The sequence below is a fragment of the Aptenodytes forsteri genome, unplaced genomic scaffold, assembly GCF_000699145.1.
Source record: "Aptenodytes forsteri isolate BGI_AS27 unplaced genomic scaffold, ASM69914v1 Scaffold207, whole genome shotgun sequence".
Lineage (NCBI taxonomy): Eukaryota > Metazoa > Chordata > Aves > Sphenisciformes > Spheniscidae > Aptenodytes > Aptenodytes forsteri.
In genome coordinates, this window is record NW_008794836.1 from 5,615,741 (window position 1) to 5,637,363 (window position 21,623).

Sequence of the window (21,623 nt, forward strand, 5' to 3'; positions counted from 1 at the left end):
CTCTCTCTTTTTTATTTTAAACAAAACAGAGTAACATCGTCACTTAGCAAATTTTTTTTAAAAAGGGCCTCATCTCTGCAAACCACAAATTTTTCTTCAAAAGAAAAAGAAGAAAATTACCCTGCTTCTTGCTGATCCACCCCATAGTGTTCCAGCTCTGTGCCTGGAAGCGGCTGCACAGGAGGGGGTGGGAGGGGAACACTGGCCCAGCTTGAACCATTATTTTTCTGGGGCTTGGCAGTATTTTTGTTTTTCTTCTTTTTCCCTCCTTTGCCACCTGCAAATCCAAAAAGAAAAATAAAATGTTAGAGATATAATGTGGGGAAAAAAGCTAGCTATTTACATTTCTTTGAAAGAATTCTGATTCCAGATGGCATGCCCCAAAAAAGAAGATGTATTTATATCTCAGCAGAATCAGCATCAACGTGCTAATGCTGTTACAAGGTTATAAATAATAATAGAATGGAATGGAAAAATATTCTGAGTAATTGCTGAAAATCACTTCCTTTTAAAACTCCATACATTTGCACCACAGCAGTGCATAACCAAGGAAAGACATGTTTTGCTATATCAGAAATACATTTACTGATTTATTCATGTCTGCTTGAATTCACTGTTAGATAAAAATGTAATAGACCATAGCAAATTATTTCAAATGTCAGAATCCAATGTGCTTATAACACTGTTTTGCATAATCTTTTTCTGTGGAAAACACAGAGGTTAAGGACATAATCTAAAAAAATTGTCATTAGACTCAATATCTTTCAGCCAGAATGACAAGTGTAAGTTGTCAAAACAAAAAGAAACAGGGTTTTGCTGATCGGAATTTGCTAAGTTCCATTTTTTAAAACATCAGGAAGTCATCTGCAATGTTTTAGGACTGTCTGTTTCACAGGATTCAAATACCTTGTGCCTCTACGGAGAAGAGGTTCTATTTCTGATGTACAACTCTAATGGAGGAGGCTAGTAGAAATGAGGTGAGCAATGCATTTTGCTTAAGGCCTCTTTTCTTTTCTTATCATCCTTGTACCCAGTCCTCCAGTTGAGACACTTCCATTTGTGGGGAAGTGATCTTACAGAAAAAGTTCTCTTCCCACTTGTTTCGCTTCTTTTATTTTGCCCTGACTCCTCTTTTTCTTGTCAGGAATTCATTAAGAAGGAAGAATGACACAAAATTTCAAATCCCTTGACTGCTTGGAGACCCATCTATTTATTGCCATTTTGTTGTGGCTTTCAAACTCTCTGGGTTGTTGGGTGGAAGAATGGTTTGTCATATGCTTTTTCAGTGGGGTAACCAGATGGCAATCACTCATCCCTTGCCTGTTGCAAAAAGCACAGTCTAATCCATCTTACCCACTGACGCCTCTTGCTGATTTATAAGGATCAGCCAAAAAAAAAAAAAACGTAAAAAGTTCTCATCAGTAATGAATGAAAAAAATCACAACTGACTTGCAAGGCAGCGTGGCACGGTGTGCACTGGCAGGCACCACGACTCTTGCCACGGCTCTAGCTTTAGGCATAGACACATCCAGAAGGAGGTGCAATTCTAGCAATAGCGACAAACACGTCATGGGACTTTTTGCCTGAGGGGCAGTGGCTTTCTTCTGTTATCACCAAATGTCAGCTGGACCAAAACAGGAATGAATAGAGAGGGAAGAAATAAGGTGATTCCGTGAGTCAGAAGTAGCCAAGACTTCTCTTTTCACCTCCTGTTGTGGCTGCTAGAGACAGGCAACATGTCCGGCAAGGTTTCTAATCAGCCTGGCTGGCAGCATGTTGCAAACAAGACTTTGCTTTCCACTAGTCAATTCCAGACCAGAGCTCTTCCTTCCTTGTCTTGGAGTATTTATAGTAAGTCCAGCCAAGACCCTGTCATTCACTATGTGCGAACTAAGCTGATACTCCATCTATTAGGATGCAAGACAGGCTCTTCCCTCCTTTCATAGCCTGGCAGAGAGGGAAGCTTTCTTGAAAAGGGAAAGAACATTTTGATCAACAGAAAAGAAACCGCAGTGATGGTGGCGATGAAGGAACAAATACACGAGCCTTCTGGAGGGAAAATGAAGCTTTCAAAGCACAGGTATGGCAGAAAGCGCAGTTAGAAATAGGGTCACAGAACAGTACAAAGGAAGTACATTAATTTTAATTTGTGGGACACGGGGGAATTTTTGAAAAGTCAGCAGGAGTAGGAGCCAACAAGAGCTAAGGCAGGAGGGGCTGCTTTGGGAGGAAAGCACATGCGTGAGAGAGAGAGAGAGAGAGGGAGTTGCAGGGGGATTTAAACTAGGAATAGTCAGAGAAGAGAAATGCAGAGAAGACCTTCAGCTTAGAGATTAGTGGAGGTGGAGAGGAAGATTTTGGAAGTGTAGCATCTTGGTAATCTTAGGAGACTGCTAAAATGGAGGTTGGATGTGTGGGGTGCTAGTATGGAGTCACTTGGATTTGGGGGGTTTTGGAGAGAAAGGTCAAAGATAACGGAGCTATTAGAAAGAGTGAAGCAGAGAGCTGAGGAACTGTTCAGATGAAGAAATAAAAGAAAGGCCCTCCAGGGTCATTACCGGTAGGGAAAGCAGCCTGCACAGTACAGTTGAGCAGGAGATTTCTCTTCTGTCCCCATGGGCAGAGTTACTCCACTGTCAGACTAGTGGAACAGACACCTAATACGTAATGCCTGGTGTGTGTTTGAAAACTGTTGCACTGAAGCCTTGTTTCCCCATAGCAATGATGCTTGATGTTTCAGTGTCTCCTCACACTGAAATTCAATTATATTTTTTAAATCTCTAGATGAATCAGGTCCTGGAAAAAGTATTTGCCAGTCGGGCTCATGATCATAGCACTGACATAAGCTGGGAGCTGTGCAAAGTACAGCCACAAAATTTCCCTGCCTCACAAAGCAGTTGAGTTTTTAGCTATTTTCCATTCCACAGTGGAACAGGATTTCTCATGATATTCATTTGAGAGAGACAGAAACTTAGTCAGAATAATAAGTAGTACTTAAAGTACTAACCAAGGAAGTGAGAGAACAAGTCCCTGATCACCCCAATGGGGACTACGCAATCAAAGCTGGTCTCTGACTCCAGTGATGCTCTAATTATCGGACCATTTGAAGGTCTCCCCCAGTTTCTTATGTGTTACAGACATAATTAGCCGGTATTAAAGATATAATTAGTGGGCAAGGGAGAGCAAAAATACTGACTCTGCAGCCCAATAGTCTGACGCTCATCTGAGCATTGGGGCATCCAGGTGTGAGCTGCTTTGATCACAACAGGAGTGCCCTGGCCATAGAAAGACTGGCTAACCTGAAGTTTCCGTGCGTCATCAGAAAATTTACTTCAAACTGAGAAACACTACACAAAAGATGTTTCACTTGAAATATTTGTGCAAAGTCCAGCTTTTGTTCAACTGGCATTTTCCAATGAAACTTTGTATTTTCTGAGAAAATTCTTAGGCAGCTGTAGCTGTCAACACATCTAAAGTGTGATACTGCCCTCTGATAGCTGGCACATATGTACCTCAGCATATCAATTTCTGCATTTTCATGCAGCCAGAGGAGCAAGCCGATTTCCTAAGCTATTTGCCAATACATCTCACATACAAGGAACAAGAACGTTCTTGAAGTATCGTATGAACTGAGCTCCCAGATACCTCTCTGTCAATGCCATAAGCCTATTTTTCGATCTCACTCAAATCAGCTAATACTCCCCATGAGGACACAAGACTTGCAAACACATTTGGCTATTTGAGTTACGGGCCAATGATTATAGGCTTCTAATCTCAACATTTAATTTGAATAGTCATTGAAATTGACATAAAGAAGCCATTTCTAGGGTTGATCTGTTACTGTTACGATTGCTCCAACTTATAGTGGAAATTCAAAAAGCTACGGATATAGTGTGAATTTGAAATTTAAATCCCTTCAGCTCTCTCATATTTCAGTTAAGTGAAACAGCAGACTTTCATTTTAATTGCTGGCTTTTCAGTTTTGAAAAAAAATGACAGTTATACATAACATAAGCAACAAGTAAGCAAAATTAAAGAAATCAAGAAACAGGTGTGTTTAAATATAATACACAACCACATGTACTACAATCATTTTCATCCAATGAAAATGTGTCATGTTTCCAATATAACATGCAGCACACACATAAAATTTACGTTCTGTTTGTATGCAGACTTGGCACAATTTTTGAAACCCCAGTCATCTTGCAAGGCCCTACATTTATTTCTGAGCTGCTTCACTGAAAAACAACATTTAGAAACAGCTCGTGGGAGTGGGGAATCTGTTAACAGCTCAACACAAATATTAATCTCCTCATGAAGTTCAGTGTGGGGAGACCTATAAACTGAGGATTGATGTGGAAATATATTTGCTCCATGAACTGTGCTGTCAGGGAAAGGATGTGACAAGGCAAGGTTTGCAACTGCGCCGACAAGCACTGGTTGGGAGGATTCTCCAATTATCTCCAAATAGGTTTTGCAAAAGGCATTTTTTTTTTAGTAAAGGCCAACGTGACGCTGTTCGCTGACGTTCCAGTGGGCAGGCACCTTCGTACCTATCCGCAAAGTGCACCTGGGAGGTTTTCCACCTCCCTGGCCAGCTGCTCACCAACACCCCTCCGTCCCTCACCCACCCACGGCGGTGGAACCAACCTGAGAGGCTGCCACTCCTTTCGGAGCTGTTGTGGGAGCTGGTGGTGCTGAAATCCTGTGACTGGTTGTGTGGCAATCTATTAGCCAATCCCTCAGCCACGCGGTAGTCAGGGATGTAAAGCAAGGCTAAGGGTTAAAGGGCAAAGGTCACAGTGGCATCGTGTGATTAGTTGACAGCACAAGCACATGCAACACATGCAGTTAGCAAGTCAACGGCAGATGTGGTGGGGCAGCAAGTTTTAATGTTTTTTTTTAAATGTATACCTATCCTAGCCTAGTGGAAGGCAGATGGCTTGGTGATTAGCACAGGACAAAGGGGATTAAAAGCGCAGAACAATATATTTTGTGATTGTGTGAGGTCCAGCATGCATGCAAGGTATGCAAGCATTAGTTACGGTAAATACGAACAGAGTCTCACATACTAAAAAGGTTTTTCCAATTCATGCATAGATGATACAGTATAAAGCCAAGGGCTCCGGAAAATAAGAGCTGTAGTTACCATTGTTGCCTTTGCCTTGGTCTGGGAGAGAGTAACCGAATCCCATCAGGTCATTTTTTTGTTGAATTGAGCTTTTCCACTGAGGATCAGGTAAGTCGACAGCCAACTCATGGATGCTGTTGGAATGCAGTATCTGGGTGGTGGCATACGGTGTGGCTTGCGTAATTTGGCTGGAACTGTTGTAACTAGTTTTCGTGGTGAAGTCAATGCTGCTGTAAATGGCTCCATCAGAAAGCATAGTAGCGGTTTTATCTCCTTGCCCTGGCACTGGTGGCAGCACATCTGTGGGAAACAAAGGGGAATGAAACAAATCATTGATGCACAGGAAGCCTGAAAGTATCAAGGTTTAAGATGAAAAATAAATGTGTCGTTTTGCACGTTTGCATTTCAGCTGAGACAGGTCCATGAGCCAACGAAGGGAAGATGATGTACAACCATCGCCAAGCTATCAGCATCTGTGACAGGCCTGCCACTTGTCCTTCACGTCTCACTGCCTAAAACCATCTTTTTTTTTCCATACCTTCAACTGTGAAAGTGAAGTTTGGAATATTTCTCTACTGAAGAATGTTTTCAATTGTTCACTCTATGTCAGAACCAATGAAACTGTCTGGGCTTCAGGGAAATGATGAAAGGAGTGAATCTACAAATGACAGAGGAAACTTTCCCAGCAAATATGTAGCAAAACTCTTAAATGGATGCCAAAGCTCTCAAAGTAATTTTTTAAGGGCAACACCTTGACTTCCTTGAAGTTTTATGCATCAGCTTATCTAATTTTCTTTTTGACATTAGCTAGTACATTTCTCCTTTTCAACAAAAGAAAAACCTGACAAAACCAAGTTGTTCCCGATATGTGAAAGAAAATCTGTTATTCTGAAGGGATGTAAGTGATCAGTCACATGGAGAACGACTTGTTCAAATGCTCCAGTACATTTACCTGAAAGACAGAACAGCATATTTAACTAAATATCTGTCGACTTTTCTACATCTTTTGAATCCTATCACACACTGTAATTTGTACTTTTAATCAGTTAGATTGGCAATCTCTCTCCTTACTAAACATTGTAGTGACCTTTGCTGGTGGAATACTAGATTTAGAAGCTGAGACTACTGAAGTGTGAAGAATCTAATGATGACTGGCATGATGTCCCAAGGAGAACCACAGCTCAGCAGATAACCCTCTTCCTGCTCTCTTAGAGGTCAATATATCAAATGGTATTATTTTTACAATTTATTTAGACTCTGAAAAGTTGAATCCATTCTGGAATTTACTTGTTAGAAAAATGCGTCATTTATATGCCATTTGCTTTATATAGCCAGATGGCAGATATGGATTCCAACTGTTAGATCGTACTTGAGATAATGCATACTCCTATAGTGAGGATGTTCAGAACCCATTCTAGGTATCACAGATCGTAAGCCCCAAAGAGAAAAGATTATTCTTGCACCTAGACAAGGGTTTAGGCTCAGTCCCAGACTCAGATGTGGGTTTTGTGCAACCTCAGGGAATACAGTTGCCCTCTGTCTCAAGGCTTTTTCAGCAATGGGATATGATACCATGGCCTCCTCCCACTGTTTTTTGTTTGGTTTGTTTTTTTTTTTTCCTGGGATGAACATTTAGACCACAGAACTATTTTCTACTGCGTTCATGTGTGCAACAGTGAACATCTTAATATGGACCCTAATAACATCTGCAGTCTCAGGGCAACGACATAATATTAGCACTAAATATGGCAATAACAAGTGCTCAGTAGAGAGACTGCAGAAACAGAGATTAAATTTGGGTTTATCTGCATGATCTGGTTTTGCAGACAACAGGGAAATGGGCACAATCAAGTATTTCAAATGCCTTAATTGTATTAACTTATATCTGCAGATAAATTTTAAGTGCAAAAAATTTACAATTAATGCAAGCTACAGGTCATATTTCAAAATCAGGTTATTACTATTTATCTGCACGTATCCAATGTGCTTTCTAGGGGCAGTACACAATCATAAAAGCATCTATGTGCAACTACAGCATAAGATGTGAGAGACAAGTGGAGTCCTACCTTCCTTGCATTTCATCCGCAATATGAAGATTTTTCCTTTCCACTGGTTTCATCAAAGTATAATGGATTGAAGTTTAGTAAAATTTTGTTGTTGATGTATAAAATGAAGTAAGTCCAGCTCAACCTGTCTGTGCTGGTTTTGCAGACTCACGGAAGTACAAACTAGCAAAATGCTCATCTCTAAAGTACCCAGACATATATCTATCTTTTAGAGCACGTTGCTGGCAACTGAAAAGGTATCATCTCCATACAGTCATTTTAAAATGGGGAACTATACATTTGCACACACTTGAAGGGAAAGTTGCATAGCTTCCCACCAGCCAAGAATTTTCAGTCATTCTTACTAATAAGCTGAGGTTCTCCAGACATTCTGGGAATTTTCAGTACAACCACAGATTACTTTTTTGACTTCAATGAGATGTATACACTAAGCACTCAAAGAGCTATTAAAGTGCCATTTTACACAGTGCCATAATCACCTAGTAAAAGTCAAGTGTGATTTTCCCACCAAGTTGTCATAGCAAAAAAACCACACTGTACATTTCAGATCAAAGATGAACACACATTTCCCACTGGATGCTTTCCCAAAAACTCTCCAAAATCCAACTTGTTTTGTAACTCTTGAGATAAATGAAATAATGCTGAAGTACTTCCTGAGGGAAGCTCTTTCTTGCTGCCTCAGGAGACGCAGTACCATTTCGTGGCCTTACGCAACTCCAAACCTAACCTGTGCTTCCCACTCACCCCCTTGCTCTCAAATGCCTATGTAGGACATAACGTGGATTTCACTCTTAAAGGTAATGTTAGAACTGCCTGCCTCAGCTTCTGAGTTTCCAGAGTGACTGATTGCCACCTTAATGTTTTCAAAATTCTTACAGACCTTTTACATTATCACAGACTTTTTAACCAGTAAAAGAGGCCCAAGTTCTATCTATACAGTTAATCCATGTTAAAAAGACTTCTGACTTCTAACCCATCTTTAAAGCAGAAGCATCCAAACTCAACTGCTGAAACAGATAGGGATAAGTGGTCCCAAAACAGCCAGAATAAAAGCGTGAGCTCAACTGTAAAGATCATGGGTGGAATTAAGCTGCTGAAATTCCAAATATAACTGTTGCATCTCTTCGACAAATTTGGACCTATGCCTCATCCACATTGATGCCAAAAGCTTTAAAACATGCTTCCAGTTTCAGTTGTATAGAGCCAAATGATAAAAGAAAATGGTAATTTTTCTGTATTATGTGAGCTTATGGAAAGATGGAAAAGTACTGAAGGGTTTTATTTTCAAGATATTCACAACAAAGAAGCTGGCAGTTATTCAGTTGCCTTCTAAGTATTATCAAAAGTTTTGCTTACTTTATAATATTTTTGTAAGACAAGAGCTTTACAACTTTTTTATATGGAAAATAAATCTAGAGTGTTTTGTTGTAATTTGAAGTCACAGTAGTCAAACCACAGGCAAGAAGTTTTGCATGGGAACGTATAACCGATGTGAGGGATGGTTTTCAGAAGCAGATTCTGGTACAGTTCAAAACTGAATTCTTTTCACATCAGTTTGATGGTTTTATAGATTTTTTGCATTTTAATGTATTTTTTATATATAAAGTTGTCTTGATTTTTTTTTACTTTTTATGTCTTTAAAATATTTATATACTCATTTACATTAGGAAGCATTGTTCTGAACACCACTATGCAGAACTAGCTGTGTTATAACACCACAGAAACCAAGGAAGTAACACAGAGATGTGAATATTATTATGACTTTTGAAAATCCCAATCATACATCTTGAAATTCCCATTTGAATAAAAAGTTTGAAAGAAAATAACCCCTCTAAAGATTCATCACCATAATTATAAATCATTACCTCATCTCCCCAAAGGGCCTCCTTCAATTCAAAATGGAAATAAACCCCTAAAAAATCTAAATAGTTCCCTTTTATGTATTCTTTCCTCCAATAAGAAGGAAAGTTTCTGAAGACCTTTGAGGCCTTCTTCATGGGTTATGGTTGAGACTGAGAGCAGTCCCTCAGGAGGAAGGGGATGGGGAAGCTGACAGCAACAATGTTCTTCTGTCCTTCTTCTGCTGAAGGAACATCCTTCCTGCATCCCCCGAGTTCTTCTCTGCTCTTACGGACATCCTCTATCCCTGGCTACATTGCCCTGCACAGCAGATTGCTCATCTCCACACAAAAGAGAATGAATCTGAGCAACAAATACATTTCTCTTGAGATGATAAGCAGACCCTGTCTCACCACTGTGGGGTAAATTACAAACTAGACCTTCACTTTAAAGAAGTAGAAAGAGACAAAGCAAAATGAACATTTTAAAGTCAATTTTAAATCAAATCTTGAGTCAAACATAGAAAGAACTATAATGTTAAAAATATTACACAGTGTTTATCATAGATGTTAACTAACAGAAACCTATTGTATACTATATGGTGACTTAAAATGAAACCTACCTCCACGACCGAAATTGCCAAGATCATTGGGTCCACTAGTGCTGTTGTTTACTGGCAGACTTGTGGCAGGCCAAGAGTCTGCAAGCCAAGGATAACTGGGGTCACTTGCATTCAACAGACCTGGTCGACTGAAGCAGAATAAGAAAAAAAGGTATACATACAAATATATATATATTTACAAAATTTAATATATCTGTGAGACAAATAGTGATTGAAGAGACCATCTGACTGTTCTAACACCATAGGTAAAAAAGAGTTTAGAAGACGTTAATTTATTTCAAATTAAAATTGTGTAGCCTTTGATGATTTAAAGACGTTGAACAGTTAATTAAGGATATATACAAATCAACTTTGTCAGTAGAAGTGGGACTAGGCATCCATCATGATTCTGCCAGAATCCAAATGAACTCCGTTGTCTGTGTGAAACAGGGGTTAGGCAGCACCATCACAGGATCCTACACCAGGGCTGCATGATAAATTACCACCTCAAGGGAGCCATCGCTCAAACTGATTGCTCCGTATCAGCCATTTCCAGGACTTTGGGCTACTATTTCTTCCTTCCCTTGCATCCCAAATGCACGCCTGTCATCTACAGGCTGGTAACTCTTTCTCTGAGCACTCTTGGATGGTTTAGAGGCAAACAGGTTTGAGTAAGATTAATGGAAAGTCCACAGCTATCTTTACCTGCCACTACTGCATGGCTTTTATATCCCTGTAATTCCCAGCTTTGAGAGCAGTATTAAACAGCGAGTATGTTGAAAGAGAAGGTACGCTCAGGCCATAAGGCACCATGTCTCTCTCACCCCAGGATAAACAGCCAGAAATTTAGCAAGGCAGGTGGACTGTTTGTGTTTAACAGGGAAAAGAAATCATTTCCTGCAGACACTCCCTTCCCCCAAACGAAAACAAAAAACCACCCACAGTTCCGCAGCTTTTCTAGGTTATTAATGCACTCATGAAGTTGGAGCAACATCTCCGATCATTGTATGTTATAGACCCCTGCCTGGCACAATCCCTAAGAGAAACATAGGTTTCTATGGAAACGGCAATAAGAAGACCCAGCCGCTTTCTTGCCACATCTACTCACTCTCATTAGGCCTAATCTCTTTTTGCTAAAATATTGATTAAACGGGAGATTGGAAGTTATTACCAGGGCCTAATTACAATCTCCATATTGGCAAAGGGAAAATAGATGAGGATATATGGGCCCGTTATCAGCTTTTATCAATTTCAATTGAGTAGCCAAAGTTGTGGAATCCAGTCCTATCAATCTACAGCCTATTCATCATCCATGAATCATTTATTTCGTGATCGATTAAGTGTAATTGTTCACTCACAGCAATTTAGGGGGAGCCAATAAGGAGTCTTAAACAACAGCAACTTCATTTGCTAATGTCTAATTAATGCAATAAACATCCCAGTAACAAATGAACACATTCCTTGTGATATTTACTACTCATTTCTTTCAGGGCATCTGGGAGATATGAAACATCTGGGCTTGATTCCTCCAAAGTGCACAACAGATAGGTCATTAAACCTTGTGGTAAGCTACTTAACTCCTCCTAGCATTGTCAATCTTCCAAATGATCAGTTATTACCCAAGTACATCACCTACAGCATTTTTCAGATCCCTCATTTTAAAAATAAACAGGACGGAAAGACCTTTGTACAAAGAAACGTACCTTCCATTGCTCATTAGTCCTCCATCTCCTCTTTGGAAAGTGACTGTGTTTTGGTTGGAAAACAAAACAAACACACACACACACACACGCACACACATATAAGACAGGGAAAAATCAATTAGTAATAATTCAAAGTAACAATTCAAACTGCTTAGTGTCTGAGATTGGAGGCCTCTTGGCATCATCACATAATAAAGTACAGAAAATATGAGAGAAAAGGATCAAACACATTAGGGTTACAATTTGTTTAGGATTTCACTGCACCTTATTGGCTAACATCAGTTTGGTCCGTAGCTTGCAAGGCAAACCAGCTGCCTGGGTAAAAGGCCTGAATTTACCACAGGCCCCTTCATATGACTTTGCGTTGCTAGACTGCCATGTGATGAAATTGTTTTCTTGGCATGCTTTTCCTTCAGTACATAATGACATTGCACCAGTGAGTTAATAACATCATGTCGTAATGCAGTAATATAATGTCACCACACAAATATGCCATTTCCCAGGACAAATACGAAGAGGTGGCAGCTCTATTAGAGCTGAAGGGGTGAAAAAAAAGCATACAGCTGCACTGTTTCCATTAGAAGTACAGTATAAGAACCAGCACCCACACACAAATGCATACACACCAGTATCACTGGGAAGAGAAAGTGTTTCCAGTCTTGCCATGGGGGATGCCAAGGATACGTTCAGAGGGAGACAATTGTTTTCATGGCTCCATTCATGGGTGTTTGACAAAAAACAGCCTGTCCCTTATCTATCTTATTAACAGGATTACATTTCAGGGCAATATAGGTAAACCCACATTACTGGTGAGATGCTAACTGACAACATTTGATGCTCCTTTTTGAAGCACTGGCAAATATTTTGAATCAAGGCCAACAGACTACTCTGGTTCTCAGTGGCAATATCCCATTATTTATTGTCAGGCATAGATAAGGCAGACTATTAAATTATATCGATGTCCTGGACACCTGCATCTTTACAGGCCCCTGACAAGATGACGGTTCAAATTTCAGAGAGGAATGGAAGAGTCTGTGGCCAGTTTAATTTAAAATAGGCCTTGGTTTGGAAAGACTATTGGCCTTTTTAAGACAGACATTCCCACCATTAAATTATCGCTCCCAGAGTATTTGCAAGATTTTTGAAATATTAGTCCAAACTACACTAATTCAAGACTAGGATTTCTATTACACACCATTCTAATCAGACAAAATTACTACACCCACCAGAAATGCTGTAATCATTAAAAAAATTAGCAATGACATAAATCCACTGGGAAAATACTTCTGATACCCTATAGAATCCTTGTCACTTCATTAACTCCTAGGATAATTTCACAGTCTACGTTCAGCAAAGGGGACAAAACTGGTCCCTCTGGAAGCCCTGCTGGAAGAGTGCTTGGGCAGCGTGATTAATTACCCTTCACTGCAGAACAGACTAATATCAATATCAGAAAATCACTGCAGTCATATGTCACATCAAAATGGTTAATAGCTGAATTTTGAAAGGACGTAATCAAACCAATTAATGAAAAGAAAATCAAAATGCAAGCATGGGAAGTATTAAATAAAAGTCTGCTTTGAAAAACAAGACATGGTAAAACATTGCAGCTAATTTTAGAGCCAATGCTACTTTCATTCACGTTGTTTCTAACAGGCTGTCAAATGACTGTATCACTCATTGCTTAAAAGTGAATAATCTGAAGTGCTGTGGATACCATGTGTGAATGTGCAAAGAGGTGGGTACTGCCTGGCTGTGTTTCAAAGCATGTTGGTCAAAAGTACATTTGATGCTGTTTCCTTTCTCCTCCTCCCCTTCAAATTTAATACTCCATTTCTCCAATTTTCTGCATTTGTCAAAGCAACAAGAAATAAGGAAAATGAGAAACACAGGCGCATTCAGTAACAACTCTTATAAATGATGTTTACAGATTTAAGGGAATTCCAGTAAAACATACTTTCTGAAAACTTCTTGGGATTAATGTTCTTGTTTAGACTACCATCTACCAGAAATAATTTTAAAGTAATATTGTCACCACTTGTACAGCACATACAGGTGTGTGAGATTTTAACTATGCATGTCATATGGACCCCCCCCCCCAACCTCGTGGTCTTCAAAGTATTTATATCCCTTGCATACCCTTATAAATCAAAGCTAAAATGGGGGAGCTAGTAGGAGATTGCAGCAATGTTTGCCAGACACATTTTATTTTCCGTGTAGTGAGGTATGGAAAAAACTCCAAGGCATGCTGTGAGAAACCTATCAAGAAGACATGACATCGAAACCTCTTCGCTAGAGCCATAATTGCTGCAGATTGGCTGTGGCATATGAGCTTGTTGAGAAGAGACAGGTATCACAGCATTTACTCTTTTTTCTTCTATCTGTGTATCCTGGTGGTAGTAACAGTTTCCTGTTTTTTTCCTACATGAAATAATCTTACACCCTCCCAACATAAACACTGTTTTTAGAAGAAAGGTTCGGCTTAGTTTATTAAAAAAAGAACTTGACTTGCAGTGACATTGTTTTTTCTGGGGAAGACTGTGCCTGGCTCATGTGATGTGTATGGAACTGGGAAGGAGCACAGGTTCTTTCATTTATCCTCCACCCTGTATACCAATGCATGAATGGTTATAATCTTCATGAGAAAATAAACAAGAAAGTATTTTAGCTACTATTCTTGGTGGAAAAGGCTATGCAATATCAACTAAGCTAGCTAAGATTCCTCTTGAAGCGTGGACATGTCATCAGCATGTTACAGAAAGAAAATCATATTCCTGATGCCATCCATAAATGGGCTACCTGAGGCTGGATAGAGAAGGTGCCTTTCTTTTAGCATCAATATTATGAAAGGAAAGACAGCTAACAACAGAAGATATGGTCAGGCTGCCAACACAAGCACTATGTTTATCATTCCTGCCGTACGTTTTGTCAGCATTTTTGCCTGCAGTTTGATTTCTGCAATTACAAAACAAGTCTAAGCGCCTGAATAGGAGCATACTTAATGCGATGCAGGCTTGTAGATGTCACTGTAAAAATAAAACACACAGACAGCTGGCTTTATTCATCCTGTCTCCACTTCAGAAAGAAGCAGAGCAATTTCAAGGGGCAATGTAAGAGGAGGAAGGGAAGGATGTCCCTATCACTGACCCACCCATCTCCCTGGCTTTTTGTCACCGAGGAAGCAAAAAGGCTCTTTCAGCATTCTTTGCATCTGATATATGTTCTTAGAAAGGCTGAAGACCTGCAGGGATGAGATTGGTTTTCAAAAGAAGATGAAAAAATAACCTCTGCATAGAGAGATTTTGAAGGAATCCCCACCAGCTTATACTTCAAGGACTGTAAAAATGCAGAAATATAATCCAAAGTGCATTTTAAATGCATAAATATTTAAGGAAATTATATTGTATATATTTGTATGAAGAACAGCATACGTTAAGGAGCTTTCCATGTGCTTTTTACTAAATATATGAGGAGGTACCCAAACCATTTACTAATATTATCTGACAAGGTTAAACTTAATCTTCATGCCGGTTAGAATTGGAAAAATAGGAATGTATAGGAAGTTGACATTCTGAGGCAAGAAAGCTTTAGAAAGCTTTAGAAAGCTTTCTGTATTGCCTATCTCTAGTAGGCCACATTTTCCTACCGCAAATGAAAACTTTAATGTTGCCAGCCAAGTCTCATTCCTTTTTCTGATAAGCTGTTCCTCAAATATGAATGTAGATTAATCCTCTTTTAATAAGCATTAACTCAGAACAGATAATCAGCATATAAAAATTCCATCAAATCTTCTGTCTACCTTTGGATGATTCAGCTGACCCCAAAGGGATATTCCACACCATGTGACGTCATGCTCAGCATATAAAGCTGGGGGAAGAAGAAGGAAGAGGGAGACATTCGGAGTGATGGCGTTTGTCTTCCCAAGTCACCGTTACGCGTGATGGAGCCCTGCTTTCCTGGGGATGGCTGAACACCTGCCTGCCCATGGGAAGCAGTGAATGAATTCCTTGTTTTGCTTTGCTTGCGTGCGCGGCTTTTGCTTTGCCTATTAAACTGTCTTTATCTCAACCCAGGAGTTTTCTCATTTTTACCCTTCCGATTCTCTCCCCCGTTCCACTGGGGGGGAGTGAGCGAGAGGCTGTGTGGTGCTTAAACCACAGGCTGGGGCTAAACCACGGCACTCATTTAACAGTTTCAGGAGTTGCACATAAAATGTGTAGCATTCCATAATTCTCTATCTATTTTTAATTTGTTTTTGTTTACTTAGTTTCATGAAATCTTTAATCCCAAGGAGCACTAGTCACTAAATAAGCTTACCTACTCCTAAGTGAAAATACATATTTACTTTCTTTGCATGACTGATGGCCTAGACACTTGAAAACACCTGAGTATTCAAGTGAGTGGGTACTGGCACAACAATGAGTTTGAGTGCACAGGAAAGATAAGCAAGTGAATTAAATTTCTCTTATTTCTACAAATAGATTCCATGCCTTTGTTGTATAAGTCCTTATACCAAAATGTGAAAAGAGAATTGCAACTTCTAGTACAAAATAAACAAATTCTGTTCTGTCATTGTAATACGGGAATGAAACAAATCATCTATTATATGAGAAGTGGTCAGATATGTCTTTTGTGCCATCTGTCTTTTCTTGTATCATGTAGAAACCCACAGTGCGTGTTTATACCCAGGCAATCTGAGTAAACGGTAACCACAAAAATACAAAAAAAACCAGTGCAGCAGTACTTTAGCTTTTATAGAAACTCACAAAAGTAAGACCAATCCTTCCTTTATATCACAGAACAGATGACTGAAAAGGGGTAACATTTGTATTTAGTGTCTCTGTGCCAGATTTTGTTTTGCTGACAGTATGTCATGGTCCCGAAAAATGTATACTTCTTGTACAGCCGCAGACGATGACACTACTACTTACCAGTAGTAATCTAGCAAACATAGTCGAAAATCACATGTTTTGTAACACTGATATTACTGAGAATCAATGCCTGGTGAGTCATGATGGGGGAAAGGGAAGTGGAGGAATAGTGATGTACAGAATTGTGGCTCAGTAACTACCGGAGTCAGTTCAACGGAAAATAAGTAAAAAGATTTAGCTATGATTTTCAATGTCACTTTATTTGTGACCATCTGAGCAATCGATCAGTGCTTATGAAAATGTTCACAAAGACAGAAAGCTTAATGAATTTAATTCAACCAATTACTCTTCTCTGGCACAAATCTTTACCAATTGGGTGACATTTGCTGTTTGCTCTTCTCCTACACAGAGTGTTACAGTGGTTTAGTCACACAGCAGAAATTATACCTCTTAGGAGCCTAATAACAGAATACAAATAACAAATAGTCCCAGTGAATAACCCATAATCTGAAAATGACCCAAAAGAACATTTTCAGCAAGTAATTATATAACTGCAGAATCCAGACTTTTAAACAACTATTTTTAGTGTTCTAAGTTCTACACATTTGCAAATACCACTGAAGAAAAATAAAACAAAAAACATTTACATCAGAAATAACTGAAAAAAATAGGTTTTTGTTTTGTGTCTGAAATAGAGTAAATATATGAATGTTCCACTAATATATTCAATTCTCTTTATTACACAGTCAAATCTGCACATTCTGCAACCTTCTGAAGGAAGAATTTAAAGCAGATATCTGAACAAAAAGTGTGCACCTTCTAAAATCTGAGTATATTAGGATAAATTCTCCTTTAGTAAAACTTCATTGACAGCCGTCTCTGATGAAATTCTGAAAGCTACATACCACTGTCTAAATATTTAGATATGAAACCAAACTGCTTATGAATCATAACTTTGAAGGGAACAACATACAGTTGTGAGTGTCATCAAACCTTCACAAGCATGGATATGTTTGTCTAAATTATATTACCAATGGCAAATTCAAATATTAGAGAACTAACCATGTGTCTTATGGAACTCTGGGTATAAAGATAAAAAACATGGACTATGTTCAACCAAACTGTTATGAATCATAACTTTGAAGGGAACAACATACAGTTGTGAGTGTCATCAAACCTTCACAAGCATGGATATGTTTGTCTAAATTATATTACCAATGGCAAATTCAAATATTAGAGAACTAACCATGTGTCTTATGGAACTCTGGGTATAAAGATAAAAAACATGGACTATGTTCTTTCATAAGAACAACTTTTTTTTTTTTTAATTAATGATATTTTTCTTGGACTTGACTACTGGATGACTTAGGTTCTCAGTGCCTCCAGAAAAGATTATAGGCCAGGAAACAGAACTATGTGCTGTTATAGTTCTATAAAGTCCATGAGATGTCAAAACTGCTTTTAAAAAAGCAAATTTTTGGCAATGCCTCTGACATATCCTAGTTGTCCAGCACATGTGGATCAACTGCACTGAATCAGGCACAGTCACTGTGGCTCCAGCACAACCCTGTGTCATGCCAATGTACGCTACAAAGACAATGGAAAAAACTCCCCACAGTTACAGACAGCTGACAGTGGCATGATGGCAGGAACCAAATACAAAGATGCATTATTTCATTTTGGAACAAATCCTATGCTGCGTCTCAAAGAAAAGCAAGTAAAGCGGTTAGGGTAGGATGTGTTGTGCCACAACTTACACTATCTTGAACAAACCTGCCTGGAAGCCAGAGGCGCAATTCCTGAGCCCCCAGAGCTTCTCCACAAGGACATTTCTCCCTCGCAATGTCACAGGCCCCTGGGGCAGACACCACCACCTTCGCTCATCTGCCTCGACAGTCATCGGCTCTTTCCTGCTAAGCTAAACACTCAAGCTGTGGCTGAAGTTAAGCAAGGGCAAGAAAGCAGCTAGCTGAGCATGAGGACCGGTTCAGCAGTGCAGTAGGAAGACTGGCCTCTATCACATGGATGGCAGAGGGGACGGAAGAAGAGACAGCTTTGCTAAGTGGAACTAAGGGGCCAAGCCACACGCAAAAAACTTTACAGACTTGTGCTGGAAAATGCTGAGATTTATCAGCCTTTTACACTGTAACACTGAGGTATAATTATTTTTGAGTTTTTGAATCTCGAGCTTAGGCATGAGAGCAGAAGCTAATTATTTGTATTAATTATTACTATTAATTTTATACTCTATTTTTCCTGGCTATCCATATGTTGATTAAGCTGTTTGCGACCTGCTGTTTCAGCCACACTTCGTTTACTCTTCACATATCTAATCACGCTTACGGTAATGGTCTACCGTATGCTATGTTTATTAAAGATAAGAAAACTAGGATATCAGCTTTGAATTGGACAGGCAGAAAAAAGGCAAATGCTTCAATTTCAAAAACACTGTAAAGGCAATGCGTGCATAGGTTAATCACTAGATTGCTTGAAGATCTGAACACCTCGCAGCAAGGCCAACATACACGCAACTAACAGCTAAAGTGGAAGAAAGTTCCATTTCTCTAGTTAGATTTTCAAAAATGTTTGAGATGATACTTTTTTTGAGCTTTAAAATAAAAAGTCAGTTATATATAACTAATGCTTGTTTATGTTGTTAGTTCAAGCATCTTGTCCTGCAAATTACTTTCAAAACTGCATTATTTCAAGGAGTTAGATAAGTATGCAGAATTATAATGACAGAGACATTAATGGTGGTAGATTTTATGTTCCCCTGGAATCACTAGGAGGATGAATGCTACATTTTTATCACAGATAGGCAGCAGAAGTATTTCTCCTTGTATTTGGTTTTAATTCTGCATATCTCACATGTTCATAAACACTTAGATAGCTAATGTTTGCAATGACGTGTTGATGAGGTAAGAGACAGACTAATGGACAGTACCTGCAGGGGTGAAGGTGAAGGACTGAACTGCAAAACAAGAAAGCAAACACATTGTGAGTTACACACCCTGATAATAAGCGCTAATTGCAGGGCACGAGTTTCCTCTGAAATTTACTCAGTTGTGGTTGAATATCATAAGCAGGACATAACAGTGGAGCTTAAAGCACTAACCAGCCAGCAGCCAATGAGAAATGATGGTTGGAAAGGTGAGCAGTGAATTTTGACAGTCACATTTGAAGACTTTCTGTGTGGACATGCTGTTCTCCAAATTGTAAACATTAGGATAAATTTTGAAGCATGATCTGTTATGAACTTTCCTTGCTGAAAGCATACACTATTTCATAATTCTGATGATGGGAATTCTGTGTCATGATGCAAAGTTCACATCACACTTAGATGCAGCAAACATCATGAGAAGGAATGAGTTGCAGGAGACACACTGTTTATAATGACTTTTATAATTATTTACAGCTATGCATTTTAAGGTACAAAAGACTTTGCTCTCAATCTCCACCCCCACCCCCAACATGCCAACTCACATACAAGAGCTAATAATTCTGCTTTTTAAAAAAAGAGTAGCCTTAGCTTGTGTCCAAAGTTTATGTATAGGACTGTTTCCTAAGAGGAATAACAGTACAGCTGTCTCTTAATATGAAAAGTCTTGGGATCCAGACTGATATTTCATATAAACACATGTGTAGGTGTGTGTGATATATATTAGTTTCTCAATTAACACTACCCCACCTCTTAGAGAGTAAAAGTCATTGCTGTTAAAGGAAAGAAAAAAACAGCTTGGCAAAAAGCATAACCTATGAATGATACAGGCCACGTGGTGACGCAAGGTGAGGTTCCACAGAAACTGAGTCAGTCCAAGAGCCACTGAAAGGGTCTCCCTCTGCTTCCACTGCTCATCTGATTGCTTGGGCTGCCTTGTTTCACTAAGTCAGTGGAAAACTAATCCAGCAGGAAGGATTGAAAAACAACGTAGAACAGTTTCCTTCTGGTTTAGCGAGGCCAGTCAGGACATTGAGGAGTTTGACGATGGCTAACGCCAAGGTGAGGAGGCATAGGACTGTCTGGCTGCGAGCAGGGAATGAACGTTGGTTTTTGGCAAGTTGTTAGAGATGCTCAGCCACTTAGGGAACCTGTGTTCTCGGGTTCGCATGTGATAACTTGTAAATGGAAGAGTACTAGTGTAACGTTAGTGTGATATAATGTCAACATTAAATATGCTGTGTCCTCAACTGTGCAAATCTTGCTCAAAAAGGAAATGTTTTCTCTTTTTAAATGTTAATAAGCTCTGCAAGAGAACCTACCCCAGTATTTGAAGAACAGCTTTTTTGTGTTAAATTAGGCTTCAGACTGACCCATTTTATGGTAATTCACCTGACTTCCTAAAAATTCATAAGAATCCTGAAGCACAGAATAATACACAAAACAAACAGGCTGAGGGAGGAAGAAAATATTTCCGTTTGGCAAATGTATTTATTTTTCCAATGTAGTTTTCAAAAACTAATTTGTAACTGGAGCAACACATTTGGTGCAAGAGGGATCACACTGTGAGGGCATTCCAAGGTGTTCTACCTCCAAGACAAAACTTTTTATGGCTTCTGCCATAGGTAAATTTTGACCAAACTTCTCTGTCTAATACATCACTCCTCCAACTACAGGTATGGAGTCACTGATTAAGTACCTCCGTTCATTTCCCATGCACATGGCTTCAAAGATACAGAAATGCTTGGCAATGAAGAAGGAGAAGACCAAATACTCTTTTTAACCTTCCTTGTGAGGGTCTAGTCTAATTCACATTTGAGCACATAAATGGAGCCGGACCGCTAACAGAGTGCCTTCTGAGCAAGGAGCAAGAGGTACAGTTAATCCTCTTTGTACTTTTTTATGCTAGATGTGCTGGAGATGTAAAAATAAAGACTGTCTTATGATAATGATGAAATGTGGTACTGAGCAATGCATTTAAAGCTTCTCATACACCAGCATTTTCACAGCATACATTTAAAACAAGCATACAAAATTCACCCAGGCCACCTTTGCTGTAAGTACAACACGTTTTTTAAGTAGGTTTAATGGCACCTGTTCTCTTCATGATAGAACCTGATGAGATGGTAATAAATAGTTACTGTTCTTACCAGCATAATTGCTGAGCCCCTTCCTCTTCTTTCTGCGCCAGTACAGCCAGATGCTGAAACCCATCAGAATTACCCAACATGCACCACCGATGCCAGCTATAAAGGCAGGCTGTTTGACAACATCAGTGATTTGCTCAGTTATGCTGTTGTTATTTTCAGTGATGACAACTTCGTTACGACCTCCTGCACAAAAGAAATTCAACAGAATGTTGTTGTTATGGATTCTGTAATACAAACAGGAACCAAGTATTGCAAATGAAAATTTAAAAAAAAACAGTAATGCACCTCAAAAGAATTATCCACAGTAGGAGAGCTTTAATGAGT

General features: G+C 39.2%; 1 protein-coding gene across 1 annotated transcript in view; it reads right to left on the minus strand.

Annotated features, from left to right (window-relative positions):
- Positions 1 to 21,623, minus strand: part of ROBO2 (roundabout guidance receptor 2) — a 427,603-nt gene that overhangs the window by 36,861 nt on the left and 369,119 nt on the right. The window contains exons 18-24 of the mRNA XM_019470803.1: positions 21,300 to 21,482; positions 19,156 to 19,182; positions 11,341 to 11,383; positions 9,659 to 9,786; positions 5,150 to 5,431; positions 4,651 to 4,776; positions 121 to 277 (exon numbers count right to left, since the gene is read on the minus strand). Coding sequence (XP_019326348.1) covers positions 121 to 277; positions 4,651 to 4,776; positions 5,150 to 5,431; positions 9,659 to 9,786; positions 11,341 to 11,383; positions 19,156 to 19,182; positions 21,300 to 21,482 — 946 coding nt within the window. The remainder of the gene's footprint in view (positions 1 to 120; positions 278 to 4,650; positions 4,777 to 5,149; positions 5,432 to 9,658; positions 9,787 to 11,340; positions 11,384 to 19,155; positions 19,183 to 21,299; positions 21,483 to 21,623) is intronic.